At 33.7% G+C, this 17,580-nt stretch overlaps 1 protein-coding gene across 4 annotated transcripts in view; it reads right to left on the bottom strand.

Moving 5' to 3' along the window:
* Positions 1-5,520: 5,520 nt before the first annotated feature.
* Positions 5,521-17,580, bottom strand: part of LOC106670745 (polypyrimidine tract-binding protein 1) — a 79,062-nt gene continuing 67,002 nt past the window's right edge. The window contains exons 7-18 of one of the 4 annotated variants that reach the window (XM_024227713.1): positions 14,116-14,253; positions 11,727-11,778; positions 11,591-11,649; positions 11,294-11,528; positions 11,150-11,236; positions 10,900-11,039; positions 8,587-8,620; positions 6,693-6,785; positions 6,406-6,622; positions 6,265-6,342; positions 6,127-6,190; positions 5,521-5,721 (exon numbers count right to left, since the gene is read on the bottom strand). In XM_024227713.1, the coding sequence (XP_024083481.1) occupies positions 5,638-5,721; positions 6,127-6,190; positions 6,265-6,342; positions 6,406-6,622; positions 6,693-6,785; positions 8,587-8,620; positions 10,900-11,039; positions 11,150-11,236; positions 11,294-11,528; positions 11,591-11,649; positions 11,727-11,778; positions 14,116-14,253 (1,281 nt within the window). In that variant the 3' untranslated portion in view covers positions 5,521-5,637. Of the gene's footprint in view, positions 5,722-6,126; positions 6,191-6,264; positions 6,343-6,405; positions 6,623-6,692; positions 6,786-8,586; positions 8,621-10,899; positions 11,040-11,149; positions 11,529-11,590; positions 11,650-11,726; positions 11,779-14,115; positions 14,254-17,580 lie in introns of all 4 variants that reach the window. The other 3 variants (XM_024227714.1, XM_024227711.1, XM_024227712.1) reach the window with 3 other exon arrangements.

Raw genomic sequence — 17,580 nt, 5'->3', positions numbered from 1 at the left:
TAAATTTATTGTTAAATTGGCACTATTATTAGACGGAAATACGATAAAAACATTGTCATTATTATAATGTTAATAATAATTAAACAAAAGTGAAAAAAAGAAAGAAACCTTTGTTTGTTTTTTTGGCACAGAAAAGAGAAAACGAGTCGGCAGAAGAGGAGGAAAACGAAAAAAAAATATATAAAAAGAGAGAAAAACAGGGAGAAGAAACAGAAAAGAATAAAGATCCCACGTTTTTTGTTATTTTTTAATTTTTGTATTAAGACAAAAAAATTGTGACAGATTCTTTCTTTTTTGTTTTGAAAAAATCCACAAATTACATTTAAAACTGTGCTACACTTGTTAATAGTTTTTTTGTTCTTCTTTTGCTTTTGCTTAAATTGATAAAACTTCAGACACACACACATTTTTTTTGTAACTTTCAGACAGAAAAACTACAAAAAAATTGTGATCAAATTTAACAAAAGACTAAACGAGCAAACAAGAGAATACAAGGAAGACAGTTTTAAGGCAAAAGCAAAAATATTTTTAAAAAAAAGTTAGGCTTACAATAATTTTCCAATCCCCGTGAAAAATCGGTGAAAAGCGAGCAAGCCCTTTTTTCTTCTTCCAATTAACATTTATTAAATTAATAACTTTATAAAACTTTCTAATCCTTTATCCTCCCTAAATATGAACAACATATAAAAAGACAAATCGTGCTCATTCTATAAAAAAAATTATATATATATATTAATAATTCAAATCAAAACCCACCAGAATTGATCAACCTATCAATTTATTATACAATATATATATATTTTAAATTGACTGTGCGTTTTATCCATTTTTTAGTTAATAATAATAAATCCAATTGAATCCCTCCATTCACTCCTGGCTTACAAAGTACACTAGTGCTATATTATTTTTTTTATTATTTATAACTTTTTTTAATATAAACATCCATTAAAGCCTACAATATTTAGATTTTTTTCGTTTGTTTCAAAGAAGCTTCTTTTTTAACATCCCTACGAACAGCTAAAGCTAATGATGATGATTTGTTTTAGGGGGGTTATCATATAAATTGATGGTTAGACTAAAATGGATTTTTGCTCAGCTTTACCTCATAAATTTTTAAGTAAATATTTGTGAAACTTTTTTTTGGCAAAATTAAGTTTTAAAAAATTCGTCTCCTTTTTATTTTTTACTTATTATTATATTTTCTCCTGTTTGTTTATTTGTTCCCTCGATTCGAATGATTTAAAAAAAAAGTTGAGGTGGGAAAGCGTTAAGAACTATTTTTCCTGCTTTTTGTAAATTTGAAGGAGGGGGAAGAAAAACAGAAAAGCGATTTTGACCTTTAAAATTTTCTAAAAAGGCTATGAAAATAAAAAATAAGTACAGACTTTTTTATTTATCAAAAAATACTGTTAAGGTTAGGACAATCCGCTGTGAGGGCATTAAGTTAGGACTGATCGGACTGTTGGATTTAGAACAGCTGATAGGACTGTCGAATTTAGATCACCTGTGAGGGCAGTTAGGTTTAGCACAAATCAGCTGGTAGGGCAATTTAGATCAGCTGGCAGGCCTGTTGGATGTAGATCAGCTGGGAGGGTAGGTTAAGGTTAGGACAAATCAGCTGGAAGAACTGTTGGATTTAGATCAGCTGAGAGGGCAGTTAAGGTAAGGACAGATCAGCTGATAGGACTCTCGAATTTAGATCACCTGTGAGGGCAGTTAGGTTTAGGACAAATCAGCTGAGAGGACAATTTAGAACAGCTGGTAGGACTCGGATATATTTCAGCTGAGAAGAGAGTTTAAGACAGGACAAATAAATATTTTTCTCCCTTACAAAAAATTAATACGTTTTAATTAAACAATTTATGCCAAGAAAAAGAAATCAGCTAAAAAAATTCTCCCCTCCCCACTGACATAATAAAATTCCATTGCTTTTCCCCTCTTTATGAAAAAAGTCTTAACATATATTCTTTTAAAACACATACACCATATAATATATAATATATTTAATTTTTTCTCTCTAAATTATTATTTTTTAGTTTATATTTTTATAACTTTTTTCTCCACGTTTTTGTTCTAACAATGAAAGACTGGCTGATATTTGTGGGGGTCGAACCTCTCTTCCCCTTGCTACGGTTTTGGCTTACGCAAGAGTAAAATTTATAAAATATAAAAAAAATAAAAAATAGCATAAAGTTAAAAAAAATGTATTTAAAAAAAATGACATGCACGCGCCATAATTTTTTCTCCATTTTTTTTTCGGACAGTGATCCATGGCTTTTATATATATATATTTTAAATACCCTGCATTTGCGCTGTTTTCTTTATACAGAAGCAAAAATACAAAAAATTCTAATCCAAAGGAAAAGTCAAAAAATAAACAGTGCTTTTTTTATTTTTGGGCTTGGAATTTTTTCTCTATTTTTAATAAATATTCAATAGGGCCTCGCTAATTATTTATTTTTTAATATATTTTTGTTTCTGAAAATTCTTAATATATTATTATATTTTTATTACATTATAAATCCACAGCACACACATTGGCACAAAAATTTGTTTTCCCCTTGTTTTTTTTGTTTTTTTCAATTTTTTAAAATAATTTAAATACTATAATTTTTATAATCCACCGATTGATATATTTTTCCCCATATATAATATATAACAAATTAAAATAAATTCATAGTCTAAAAATCAATTGATCAAACAGCATATTTAAAAAAATAAAATAAATTTATGTAAATTTAAAAAAGAATAAAATTGATATGTCATTGAACGTAAACCACCCCAAAAGTTGATTTTAACCACTCGGGCAAGGGTGGGGGTGTCAAATATGAAAAAATTACCCCCACCCCCTGATGAAAATTCTAAGGTTTTTTGGCTTTTTCTTCAGTTATTCTTGTACCATGAAGCAGAAAGAGAAAGTGAGAGAGAGAGAGAGAGAGAGAGAGAGAGAGAGAGAGAGAGAGAGAGAGAGAGAGAGAGAGAAGTAACAGATTAAAGATAAGAGTATTTTTACACATTCCATTATTATTTAATTTTTTTTTGTTCCTTTCTTTTTTTATATTTTCCGATATATTATTATTCTATAATCAAATATTTTCTTTTTATACAACATGTAAGAATATAAGAAACATACAGAGCGTTTTTATCCTCACATTGCTCTTTGGTTTTTTTTTGTCATATGCTCCTTTTTATTAGGTATATCATTATTTTTACTTTATTACACCAATAAAAGAATTTTATCTGGCTAAAAAAAATAATAAATAAATAAAAAACCGCAAGGATTAAAAAGGCGTAAGGAAGGTCTTTGCTGATTGTCATAGTTGATAAAAGTGTGACCCGGTGCAGCTCTACGGTTTAGACGAAAAATATACAATACATTTCTTTCTTTCTTCTTTTTTTCCCTAAAATAGAAGAGCTTTTTTTAATTCCTATATATTTTTACTCCCTCAGGTCGTAAAGTTCTTGATTTGTTTTGATATATATTTAATTAATATTAAGTCTAATATTATATATTTTTCCGATTATTATTTTTTCTTTATGTATACACATATATAAATAAGTCCCCTCGTATCTCTTCTTCTATTTTTTTTGTTTTTATATTTTTTTGTATATATATATTTTTATTGTAAAGTTTCCCTTTCTTTTCAATTAAAAAGCATTTGTTTATTTTTCCTTCACTTATTCTCTGCTCTTTTTTAAATATTTATATATAATAATTATTTAATTATATTGATATATCTTGTTTTTTACTGCCTTAAATTATTCTTGTTCCCAATATGTGATTTTTTTCATATATGTATATTATATATTTTACAAATATATTTATTATATTCTGTCTTGAGGCAAGACAAGTTTTTTACAAAAAAAGAAAAAAGAGAAAAGAAAAAAAGCTTCATACGACGCTAAGACGAAGAGGAAGGAGGAAAAAACTGCAAAGATAATTCTTGTAGTATTGGAAAAAATTGAAGAAGAGAAAAACACAAGACTGGCCGGGTTAGGACAAATCAAGTGGGAATTATGATAGATGACAGTTTAAGGTTTGGCCCCAATCAGCTGAGAGGACTGTTGAGTTTAGTTCAGCTGTTCGAACACAGCTGAGGTTAGAACAGCTGATAAGCCTTTCTACTTATTTAGATCAGCTGAGAGGGCTGTCTATATTTGAACACCCGGGAGAACTCGAGTTTAGATCAGCTGTTCGGACAGTTGAGGTTAGAACAGCTGATAGGAATGCAAATGATATAAGAAAAGAAACAGAATAACAAATAATATAGAATAGAATGAAACAAATAAAAATAATTAAATAAATAAAAAACTTTACTTTTATTTATTTTTTATCAATCAAGTTCTTCCCAGCATGAGTTGTTTTGTCAAATATAATATAAAAAAATTAAACAATAAGATCAAAAAAATCAAAAATTTTAAAGCTCTCGTAAAATACTGAAAGTGATCAAACAATTTAAAAAAATTGATTTTTTTTTTTTAAATTCAGTAAAAATGGAAGAACTTTTTTTTTAATGCATAATCATTTACAATAATACTTTGATAATTAATTATTTATAAGTAATAATTAATTGTATTTAAATTACAAAAAAAGAGAAAAAAAGGGAGAGAAATATAATACTAAAAGAGAACCTAGAAAATAAAATTCTTAAAACTAATAAAATAAAAACTAGAGTGAAAAAAGCAATACACAAAAGAAAGGGGGAGAAAAGAGATTCTTAAAGAGTGAACAAAAATTAAAAAATAATGAGAAAAAATAATAACAGCGACAATAAATTAACAAAGGAGCATGCAGGTTTTTTGTTCATCTTATGCTGTTTTTTCATCCTTAAAATCGTCTAATTACACGAGACAAAAAAAAAAAAAAATTACTCATATATAGAAAAACCTATAATCTAATAATACTAAAAAAACAAACAAACAAAAAGAACAAAAATAATTTTGTCTGTTTTTTTTTTCTTTTCAAAATAATCCCCTTTCGTTTATTTTGTTTTGTTCATAATTAAAAAAAAGAGGCCTCGCACGAAGACATTTTTTAATAAACTTTTAAGATTATAGGCCGTATCTATAAACTATTTTGTTTTTCACTTATCATAATCTTTTTTTTATAAACTTATTATATTATTATAATTTTTTGTCTCTATAACTCCTAGGCCTGCATATTTCATTGTATTAAGTCTATTATTTACTACACTTAATTTTTCCCTTATGACCAAACATAAAGAATGTGCTAAATAATTAATTGATAATAATAATTAAAAAAACTTCGTTGGCTTAATTAACTAGACACAATAAGAACATAGAAAAAATGAGAATAAAAGAAAAATTGTATACAATTTAAAAAGTAAAAAATAAAAAACAAGAAGTTATTATATTAAAAAAGAAAAATCATCTTATAAAAAGAACAAGAAAAAAAGAAAACAGTTTATTTTTTTCATAGGTAAAATCTTTTCCTCCCATTCATGCCAGTTTTATCTTTTATCCCCCCCAAACATTGTTTTCTTTTTTCCTTTTTCTTCATCTGTGATCATATTTTTTTTTTTCAAGATTCTTTGTTGTCTCTCGCCGTCTGTGTTTCTTGTCAGTTTCTATCTGTTGAGGTAGACATTTTCCCCCCTCCCCCGATTCACTGTTGATCTAGCGGACTGGAGACTGGATATTCGACTTGGAAAATGAGACCCTGAGGTGGTTCTGCTCGCTCAGCTGGTGGTTGTGCATTTTCTGTTTTGAATAGAAAAAATAAATACACATATATATATAATATACAAGCTAATGATATTCAAATCAAGGGCAAGTAGGCTGAGAATTAAGTTTGGACTGTTGGATTTAGATCAGCTGAAGGGACAGTTATGGTTAGGGACAAATCAGCCGAAAGGACTGTCGGATTTAAATCACCTAGGAAGGCAGTTAAGGCTAGGACAAATCGGCGGAGAGAATTGTTTTAATTTTGAACCACTGGTAGGACTGTTGGATTTAGTTCAGCTGAGAGGATAGTTGAGGTTAGGACAAATCAGCTGAGAGGGCTCAGTCCATTTAGAATAGCTGATACGACGTCAGATTTAGATCAGCTGACAGGAAAATAGGTTTTCAGGACTGTTAAATGGTACATAAATAGATAAAACTTACGATCAGCGCTTCGATGGCGACTTCAATGGATGGGAGCTCAAGGAGGGCCATTTTCCTGTCTTTCCTGACATGCCATCAAAGAAAAAATTAATTCAACTGTTTATTGTTTATAAGAGAAAAAAAATCTGCATGACTTACGGGAAGAATCTGAACCCTTGGACAGTGAAGCCGTTGTTTGTGAATATGTTCTTGATATCTTCCTCCTCCATGTTAGGGCTGTATGGAAAAAGTAATATATCGTTAAAAAAATACTAAGTTTTGAATTTTCATCAATCTTACGGTATGTTGGATAAGTGGAGTGTGTACGAGGGCGGATAAATGTTCTGGTAGTTCTTTGACCCCGGCTTCTTGAACCTGTGCAGGTTGCTCGATGTGTAGTCCTTTGTGAGGCCGGCGTCAGGCTGGCCATCCTTGGGCAGCTGGACAGTCTGGTGCTTAGAGCTCATGACCCGCATCAGCTTGTTGTGGAGTTTCACCTTGTCAAGGTGCATCATAGCTGTTATGATGAGAAAATTCAATTTTAAAAATAAATATAACAGTAAATAAAAGACAGGCAGAAGACGTACCTAAATTAGCCTGGTGTGGCTCAGCCATCTGGATCAACGCCGTGTCCTTCTTGTTGTAGAGTATCTTGACACGCTGAACGTCTCCATATACACCTGGACGGTTCATTATAAATTGTTTTATTAGACAAAAACAAACAAATATAAAAATAAAAACAAAAAATCTAATGTACAATCTAAAATCAACCAATAAAATAAAAAAAACTGAAAATTCTCGTTTGAACAAATTTCTATTGCAAGAATTATCTTTGCTTTAACCATTTCCTACTTTAAAAAAAGAATCCGTAATTTTTTAACCTTTTAAAATTAAAAAATCGCGTCAAATTTTGGGAAAAAGAAGGATTTAAAAAATAGGCAGGTGAAATGAGTATTCGGCGCAAAAAGCCTCAGTGAACGAACAGCCATCAATGGGAGAAAGCACGTGTAGTCGGCCCAACAAACGCCATTGCGCAGCCGTCAATGGGAGAGAGCCCACGCAGTCTGCACAAAAAGCGCCATTTCGCAGCCGTCAATGGGAGAGAGCCCGCGCAGTCTGCACAAAAAGNCAGCCGACAATGGGAAAGAGCATGCGCACTCGGCCATAAAGCGCCATTGCGCTTCCGTCAATGCGAGATAGCCGACAATGCGAAAAGCGCCATTGCGCAGCCGACAATGGGAAAGAGCATGCGCACTCGGCCATAAAGCGCCATTGCGCTTCCGTCAATGCGAAATACATGCGCGGTCTGCCCAAAAAGCGCCATTGCGCAGCCGACAATGGGAGAGCCCGCACAGTCGGGCCAAAAAGCGCCATTGAGCAGCCAGTCATGGTTAACGATAAATTTAAAGAGAAAACATGGGTTTTATCTTTTTCTCTCTCTCAAAAATAAATAAATAAGTAAAATGAATAAAATAAAAACAAAAATAATTCAGAACTACTTTACATCGTCTAAAACGAATTGAGTCTATTTAATAACCTTTTAAAGCTCTAATTTATCACATATTCAAATATTGACATCAATATTTTCTCCCATTATACATCATTTCAATATTAAAAAAATGCGATTTTTTTTTTGTTTCTGAGTATGAAATTTTTTAACTTGAACTTTAATACTTTTCAGACGTATTTCACTTTACTTCTCAAACCAACGCTAATACGTATAGCACAATAATAAATAAATTAGAAAAACAAAAAACTAAACCTAAAAATTCCATTGCACCCTTGGGTTAAAAAAATAAAAATATACAAAATACTGAAAAATTATCAAGAAGTGTTCATGTTTTGTAATTATGTACCAAAATAAATAAATAAAGTGACGATTATTTTAAGAAAACCCAAAGGTGCAAATCTTTTACACATCAAAAATGACAACAATCGTGCATAAAAGAAATTAAAACAAAATTAAATATATATATAATAGAAATAATAATAGTAAAATTAAAATTAATGGAAAAATAAATTAAAATAATAATAATATTAAAAAATAAGCAGATCAAGTGTGAAACAAGGGTTAATTGAGCAGTTATTTGTTTAAAAAAATTATATACATAAAAAACAAGTTAAAATAAAAAAACAAACTATTACTGGAAAAACATTAGGCATGAATCATGTTTTAATTAAAAACAAAAAAGAATGAAACAATGAAATATAAAATATAATAATAAAAAATTAATTAAAAGAAGCGCCCAAAATGCAAATTACACAAATAGGATGCTTAAGTAAAAAAAATAAATAAATAAAATATATATACATATATCAAGAGTAAAAAAAGAACAACACAAAATTATTACAATATGCAAAAAAATTGAGAAAAGGTTGTTTGTTCTTTTTTTAAATTAGAAATATATATACATATTATATAAAATATAATAGAAAAAATTAAAAAAAGAGAAAAAATAGTAGACAAAAAATAGGACATACCAAATAGCGTGAACAGCGCATCGGTTGTTATCGTCTAATCCAGGAGAAGAAGAAGAAGTAAGAGGTAATTTTTGTATTAAAAAAAAAGTTTTTTTTTCCATTTTGAAAATACGACAGGGCCAGTAGTACGAAGTGTAGTGTAGTAGTAGTAGTACAGTTGAGAAGATGAGAGGAGTAGGTGAAAATACGACAAGATAGGGTCGGAGAGAGATAGTGGAAAAACAGAACACAAAAAACAACAAGATTAGAAAAAAATAAACCAAATTAAATTGTTTTAAATTATAAATTAATTTAAAAAATAGTGTACAGATTAATAGGGAAAACAAAAATAATAATGATAAAATAAAAAGTTGGAAAAAATCAATAATAATAATAAAACAAAGAATAACAGGGACATATCTTGATAATTAACATGTGCCAATTTTTTTTTTAAACCTATCATTAAAAAAATTCCAACCTTTTCCATGAAAATAAATAAAATAATAAAATATGTAGAACAAAACGGTTTTTTTCTTTCAAAATTTATTTTATTTAGTTTTTTTTGGAAGAACTTGGAACTTTGGCTGTTTTGGGATGGGGGTTGTTTGGGTTCAAATTGGACTGCCCCAAATATTCATTATATATTACAAATACGGCTTTCAAAATTTTTTATTATAATAATTAAATAATTTTTTGTAAGCAATAATTATTTGGAGCAGTGAATTTTTTAAAAATCATTTAATATAATAATGGATAAAAATATGCACGGTGGGAATTAAAAAAAAAAGAAAGATAATATACATATACATATTTCTGTTAATAAATTTTATCCAGGCCTCATGAAAAAAATTGTGAAATTGTTTTTTTGTTGGACAGAGCTGGTTTTTTTTCTTTGTAACCTCTTTTTTTTATACTTCATTTATTTATTTTTACTTTAGACAGGCCCGATTGAAGAAAAAAACAAAGGTGGACATTTTTTTTGTTTGGAGGATGGAATTTTTTTTCTTTATAACTTCTCTTTTCTTTTATTATTTACTTTATTATTTACCATATCAAAGAACCAAAAAAGGGGGGATAAAAAACTTTTTTGGATGGTTGGATTTTTTCTTTGTAACTCCTTTTCTTTACACCTTTTTTCACTTTAACCAGGCCCCATAAAAAAAGAAAAGAAAGCACAATCTTTTTTGATGAATGGTTTTTTTCTGTTTGTAATTTGTCCCTTTTGTTTATTTTTTTTCACTTTATGCAGACCCCATGAAAAATTAATGAAAAAAAGTTGGATTTTTTTACGGATGGATTGTTTGCTTTGTAACTTGTCTTTATTTTACCTCATGAAATCAAAAAAATATTCTTTGACGTTGGATTTTTTGTTTTGTAACTTCTTTTTTCTTTACAGGAAAAAGGCCAGATAAAATTTAAAAAATGTATACATATATAAATATTGGAAAAAAAATGAGGCCCACACTAACAAAATAATAAAAAAATGGGAAATTTTAGAATTTTCGTCCAACTTTTTTATCGTAAAGTTTTCCCTTTTTTTCTTGGACTTTTTCCAACTGGCCAGAATTGGATGAACGAAAATTCTATCATTTCTCAACCATTATAGGCCAAAATTGTCTTAAAACACCACAGGATGCCTCTGAAGCAACCTGCATTGCTGCCATCTGTTTAAATTTGACTTGCTTGGAGTTCTCTCGATTTTAGGCTAACATCGGATTCAAGGGGTTTAAAGTAGAAGACTGTCCAGACAGGCTGATGCCCAGTTGATATGTCTCATCTGCACTACAATAGAGCCTGAATTCTGGTCACAGAATATAAAGCATAGCAATGCTTGGTTTATTCCAGGCTGATGCCCAGTCGGTTTGTCTCATCTATGGGATCTCCTGCAGTTTACTGGAGCCTTGAGGGTGGTTGTAAGTTTAAGAAGAAGACACGGCGGTTCAACCTTGGTTATTTTCCAGGCTAAGTTCGTCTCGTGTTTTGCAGTACACTGGAGCCTTGAGTGTGCGTATGGATCCGAGAAGTACCAAGTGCACCTTTCATTTCCAGACTACTCGAGCTAACTTATTGCATAAACACCGCGGATAATGGGTCAAATGTGAATAATAGTAGGAGAAGGAACGGTTCAAAGGTCTGGGACCAATGCGTTTTAGTCTTTTTAAAGTACCTCGTGAGCTTTCAAGAGATGGCAGAAGATTATTTGAAATTTTGTTAAAAGGATGGACAAGATGGCAGAAGCACAGGTTGCTTGAGAGGTGGCGAGAGAATATTGAGGGTGTTGGGTGAAGTTTAAAGTCTACGAAGGAAAATTGGGCTTTTAAGTCCGAAACTTACCTCTTCATTGAGGTTACTGACGAGAAGGACGCATGTGGTCGAAGGCAGCTGGCCCGGGAGGCGCATTGAGTTCTGGACGAGGGTGGCCGCGTTGGGTGGAAGAGTGAACCCAGCGGTCAACGGGAGTCCTGTACACAGATCTGAATAGAGACAGGTGCCGGGAGAAAAGAGGAGAAAAACAAAATAAAGGTTAAACGAACACAAAGGAAAGGGCGAAAAGGTGATGGTAGAAGTTAAGAAGACATCTCACCTGCGACCGGCGACCCAGATGTGAACGCAGCGCCCAAGGGTGACGTGAGGCCGTGAAGTGGTCCGAAAGGATTCGGCGGTATCACGCCTGGAAATCGGACAAGATCGTGATTCAAGAACGGCATGAAATTATCCTTCTCGTCACCTGTCATCCTCGCGTCGAACCTCCTCGCAATCGGGTTTGTTGCTCCGAGGAGGATCTGAGGGAGGAGCTGGTCGCTCACGACCGGCTGTTCCACACCGCCTTCGCCGTTGGGTAGTGACGGGTTTGTGTAGTCGCGCGACTTGTCGTTGTTGTACTTGACGTTGAGGGAGGCTAGCTTCGAATATTCGATGCGGAGTGTACAGCCGGAGTTGTAGATGTGTTGGCCGTCAAGTTTCTGCAAGAATAATCCACAGTCAGCACACAACTCGAAAACATTCAAACCGCAAAAACACTTACCAGTTTGGCTGCCTGAGCCGCGAGCACGTCCTGGTACTGCACCAAAACTTGGAACGCATCTGAAAAAACACACAGACTGAATATACTGTGTAAAACTGAGACCCAACAAAAAACAGACAAATGAGGAAATACTCACTGTTCTTTGTGAAAGTGACGATCTTCAGGACCTTTCCGTACATTGAGAAGATCTAAACACATTGAAAAACAAAAATGAAAAATACTGCCGATGAAAATGCTGGTAGAAAGTTGAGGCTAATGTGGCAACTGTAAAAGTAACTGTTAAGAGGTACAATGATGTAAAAGGTGCTACTGAGGTGTAAAGTCAGTTGACAGATGCTGCTGTAAAGTAATGGCAAAGTAGGTGTAAAAATAGCAGAAAAGTAAACCCAAACTATGTGTACAGTAAATGCAAAGAATGTATGAAGAAGAAAGAAGTGTAATGTTAATTCAGTGTAAAGTTGCTGTAAAGTAAAGGCAAAAAAATGTAAAAATAGCTGTAAAGTAAACCCAAACTATGTGTAAAGTTATTGTACAGAAGGTACTACGTGTAAAGTAGATAGAGTTGCAATATTAATTTAATGTAAAGTAAAGGCAAATTATGTGTAAAAATAACCCCAAACAATGTGTAAAGTCGTTGGAAAGTGATGTAAAATTAATTTAATGTAAAGTTGCTGGAGAGTAAAGGCAAACTACATGTGCAAAAATGTTGTGAAGTAAACCCAAACTACATGTAAAGTTGTTGTAACGTAAACCTAAACTACGTGTAAAGTTGTTGTAAAGTAAGTTGATAGAGGTGCAATATTAATTTAATGTAAAGTTGCAGTAAAGTAAAGGCAACTATGCGTAAAAATATTTGTGAAGTAAAGGCAAACAAAGTTTAAAAATAGCTGTAAAGTAAACCCAAACTACATGTAAAGTTTTCGTGAAGTAAATGGGTAGAGGTGCAATATTAATTTAATGTAAAGTGAAGGCAAATTATTTGGCAAAATAACCCCAAATTACGTGAAAGTCGTTGGAAAGTATGTGGAAAAAGGTGTAATATTAATTTAATATAAAGTAAAGGCAAAGTAGGTGTAAAAATAGCTGTAAAGTAAACCAAACTACGTGTAAAGTTGTTGTAACGTAAGTGGAAAGAGGTGTAATATTACTTTAATGTAAAATTACTTACTGTAAAATAAGGCAAATTAGGTGTAAAAATAGCTGTAAAGTAAACCCAAACTACGTGTAAAGTAAATGGCTAGAGGTGCAATATTAATTTAATGTAAAGTTGCTCTAAAGTAACGGAAAACTACGCGTAAAAATTACTGTAAAGTAAACCAAACTACCTGTAAAGTAAGTGTTAAGAGTTGTACTATTACTTTAATGTAAAATTACTGTAAAGTAAATGCAAACAAGGTTTATAATTACTGTAAATTAAGAACTAACGATTATTATATGACCGTTTAATGTACAGTTACCGTAAAGTAAAAGCAAACTACGTATAAGTAAGGCAAAGTGGTGTCGGTCAATTTAGTATAAAGTTGTCATAAAATTAAGGCAAACTAGGTGTAAAGATATTGTGAAATAAATGCAAACTACGTGTAAAAATAGCTGTAAAATAGCCAAACTGAGTGTAAAGTTGTAAAGCATGTGGAAAGAGGTGTATTATTAATTGAACGTAAAGTTGCTGTAAAGTAAAGAAAAACTAGGTGTAAAGATGATGTAAAGTATAAAGTTTTTTTTTTCTTTCAAAAAACCGGAGTTCGAGTGGCAAAATCAATACAATCTCCCAATCTTAAAGTGACGTTTTCATTAAATTTCCAAGATGAATAGTTCGAAAAGTGTTGCTATGTAAAGTAAGAGCGGAAATCTCAAAATTCTAAAGGGATGTTTTGAATCTATCGAATGTCCCTTTAGCCAAGACTCATGGAAGACAGTTGACGGCTTATTGTGGGCTTCACTTATGTCCCTATGACCTTTTATGGCATAATCACACGACGGGTCGGACGGGCGGTTTAAAACGGCGATATGCCGCCTTTTCGAGGTGAATTTATCCGTGAAGAGGTCGCAAATCGTAAATCGGGCCCCGGCCCTCTAAGCAGCCCTTATTGATACTGATGCCGGATAAAAGTTTAAGGTCCCCCGGGGTGCGGGTCGTCTCGGCCCCCGGCTCGTTTAGCGCGACGGCAGATTTATTCCCCCTTTCGCCCTTATTTACGACTTTGGGCCCTCTTCGGCCCTTTAATACTTAACGCCCTTTGTTTCGCCTGGGTGAAAATTGGGTCGAGGATGAAGGCTCGTTATAGGGAGCGTATGTCATCCCAGTATTGACGATCCATAAAGTAAAAACGGTTTACAACAGTTATTAAGAAGAAAGTTTTCCATCAAACCTTGGCCCCCATGTGGGTACTTCGTCAATTATCAAGCCCCGCGTTTCAAGTTCTGTCCCGGGTGTGCGATCGCTCATCCGTGGTACAAACCGACTCGCATCAATCAATAAGGGGTCCCTACAGCTCCGTCGAGTTCTATTACAAACGTGCCAATACCTGATAGAGGATGTCGAGAGTGACTGGGTGGATCATGTGCTCGATGACAGCCCTGAGCACCGTGCTTGGTCCTCCTTGGGTCTCCTGGCTGCCGACGAGGGCCTGGGCTGCCTGCAAAGCCGCCTGTGCAGAAGCGTTCTGAAAAAGAAAAACAAAACTTGAAAGAAACTTTTCTCCGGCTTACAATTTTAATTCAAACCCGAGAGGTAACAAATCAAGACATCCCCGGTTGTTTAAAAAACAAACTCAAGTTTCAATCCGCCGACGTTCGTTCGTTGGGGGGTGCGAGCTTTTCAGAAACTTTCCCTTTCAAGTCCCTCTTCCGACTAACTTCCAAGTCCCCCCGGAGTGAAAAGAGAAGAGGGGCGTTTATTAATTAAAGCCAAACAGTTTTTGTCCCCATCAAAAAAACCTTTTTTTTTGTGCGCTTATGCCCTTTTTTCAGCCCAGCTGGCTAATCTCGGCAGGAAATCAAAATGCTGAATATGCTGAATGCTCTGCCACCCCCCGGACCACCGATGATAAATACCCCATCGGAGACTTTTATATTTTAATTTTCGTAAAATCTTAGAAGATACCTTCCTGCCATGTAATCATTTCAATTCATTACATGCGTTAAGTACCGTGTCTAAGACAAAATTTTAAATATTGTTCTTTCTGATAAAGAGGTTTCCTTTTAAAAAAATACCTTTTGGGGATCACAAACACCCTCTATATAGGATTGGCATATGGCCATGGTGGTATATTTTCGCTCTAATTAACAATACCTTTGAATTTTTCTGTTTTGTGGGTTTTATTTGTAAAGAAATATGAAAAATAATAAAAAAAACAATAACATTTGATTTATATACAGGGTGCATAAAACAGTATTAGGTTTATTTTGCACCTAAGACGAAGAAAGGGTTCTTCTAAAGGTTGAATTTTTAAGGGTCGTTCTTTGTTGTAAATTGATTTTGTTTGGAAAAACCCCATTTTCGGTACACGAAACACCCAGAATATAGGATTGGCATATGGTCATGGTGGCATATTTTCGCCCTGATTAATAATACCTTGAGATTTCTCATATTTTCATGTTTTTAAACCAAAGGGGAATGTAACTATTACAGACACTAATATATCTGAATTGATCTACAGGGTGCACAGGACAGTTTAACACCTAGTGTTCATGTTTTTTATGTGTTCTCATGTCTGTTACAAGTGCTGTACATGCGCGGGTGGATTTCAATGTATCCACCAGGGGTTTAACAACCCTCGGGGAAAAGGGTCGGGGGAGAGTTTGAAATCTGTAAATCGGCGTCTTTTCCCGCTGATCAACGGCCGCAGCCGGTCGTGTAAATCAGCCCTGCCCCAGGGAGGTCGTTAGGGTCCGGGGGTCGGCACATTCATCTAACCCGGCCGCCCCACTGGCCACCCCCGGAGGCGTATTTCATAGGGCGGGGCCCAGGTGGGCATGCGGATTTCCCATGGCTGATCATTATCCTCGTTCGTCCGGGGGTAGTTTAAAATGAAGGTGAAATAAAACGGGGTGTTTTTGATCTGTGTAACTTAAGTCAATAAGGGTAGTTTTCCTACGGTTTATTATTTTCCTTTTCCAGTTATTGCCAGGTTTGCTAGACCGGACCTTAAAACGGAAAAATATATACGAGGATCGGGGGTTGAACACATTTACACCCCGTTGTTTCGGATGGAAACAAAAGTAGCCCGTCTGGTTTTGTGAGTTCGGCACGTAAAAAAACCACCCCCTCCGCCACCCTTGAAGCTGTTTTCATGGAACAAACTTCGAAAAGCGGCGGCCGCCCCCAAGCCCCCAACCCCTGTTACATAATTCAGACGGCCCCGGCCCCCGCGAACAATGAGCCATTGTGTTTCCGGTTGTTCCGCCTCGTAGAATTTCACAACGGCAATTTTTCCACCCCCGGGTTTTTTCCATTTTTCTAACCCCCAAACGACGTGCAAATGAGACCGGCCGCGCGATTTGTCTCCCGGCAAGCTCATTGTCTGAAGAGCGCGTTAATAACCCTGTCTCCTTTCTACTTGTTAATGTAATGAAAAAAGACAACCAAAACAATTACAAAACTGAAAAAAAAGATACAAACCACCAAGTATAAAAGAAGAAAATATCCTAATTACACCAAACCATGTCCATCAGGACACCCACATCAAGAATTCTCACTCTGCTTATATGCCACTCCTATATAAAGGGTTGTCCACGATTCCTTTTAGCATTATTTAAAAGAAAACCATCCTACCAAAAAGAACATCCATTCACATTAATCCCGTGGCTCAAGAAAAAAACCAGCTTGGTAAGGGTGCAAAATGGGTCTGAAATACCCTGTATCCAATTCACCTATTAGTATCTTTTATGCCACAAATACAGGTATTTCGTGTTCGGAAAAAGGGGTTTTTTCCAAATAAAACCTCTTTATAAGAAGAACAACCATTAAAAATTCAATCCCTAGTAGAACCCCCTTTTGGTCAGGGTGCAAAATAGACTTAATACTGTTTGATGCACCCTGTTAGACTAAACATTATTGTCTATTATAATTCATCTTATTAGGTTAAAAAATAACCTAACAACCTGAGAAATTACAAGGTTTAGTCAATCTGGGCAAAAATATGCAACCATGACCATATGCCAACCTTATATATAGGTTGTTGCATGATCCCATAAATTGTTTTTTCAAAAGAAAACCTTTTTATAAGAAAGAACAACCCCTAAGTATTCAACCTCTGGAGAAGAGATAACCCCTTGGGTAAGGTGTACAATAGAATACACACTGACTGATACAAACTGTATATAAATCAAATGTTATTGTTTTTTATTTTATTTTTCACATTTTTTTACAAATAACACCTACAAACAAGAAAAATTCAACGGTGTTTTCAATCAGGACGAAAATATGCCACCATGACCATATACCAACCATATATATAGGGTGTTGCATGACCCCAAAAAGTGTTTTTTCAAAAGAAAACCTTTTTATAAGAAAGAACAACCCTTAACAATTCATCCCTAGAATTTAAAAAACTCTTGGGGAGGGTGTAAAAAGGACTTCACACTGTCTGACGCACCCTGTATATAAATCAAATATTACCAGCTATATAATTCACCCTATTTATTATAATAAAAAATAAATAAATAAAACTGTGGGTTGTGAATCAATATCAGGATGACAATCTGTCACCATGGCCATATGCCAATCGTATATACAGGGTGTTTTGTGTGCCCAAAATAGGTTTTTTCAAAGGAAACCTCTTTATAAGAAAGAGCAAATCTTAAAAATTCAACCCTTAGAAGAACCCCCTTCTGGGCAGGGTGTAAAATAAATTTCACACTCTTTGGTGCACCCTGTTATATAAACCAAATATTATTGCCTATTTAATTCATCCTATTTAGTTAAAAAATAACCTAATATACTGAAAAATGCCAAGGTATAGACAATCAGGGCGAAAATATACCACCAT

The sequence above is a fragment of the Cimex lectularius genome, unplaced genomic scaffold, assembly GCF_000648675.2.
Source record: "Cimex lectularius strain Harlan isolate CLEC.00 unplaced genomic scaffold, Clec_2.1 scaffold248, whole genome shotgun sequence".
NCBI classification, from domain to species: domain Eukaryota; kingdom Metazoa; phylum Arthropoda; class Insecta; order Hemiptera; family Cimicidae; genus Cimex; species Cimex lectularius.
This window is presented reverse-complemented; position numbering and strand designations above follow the sequence as displayed.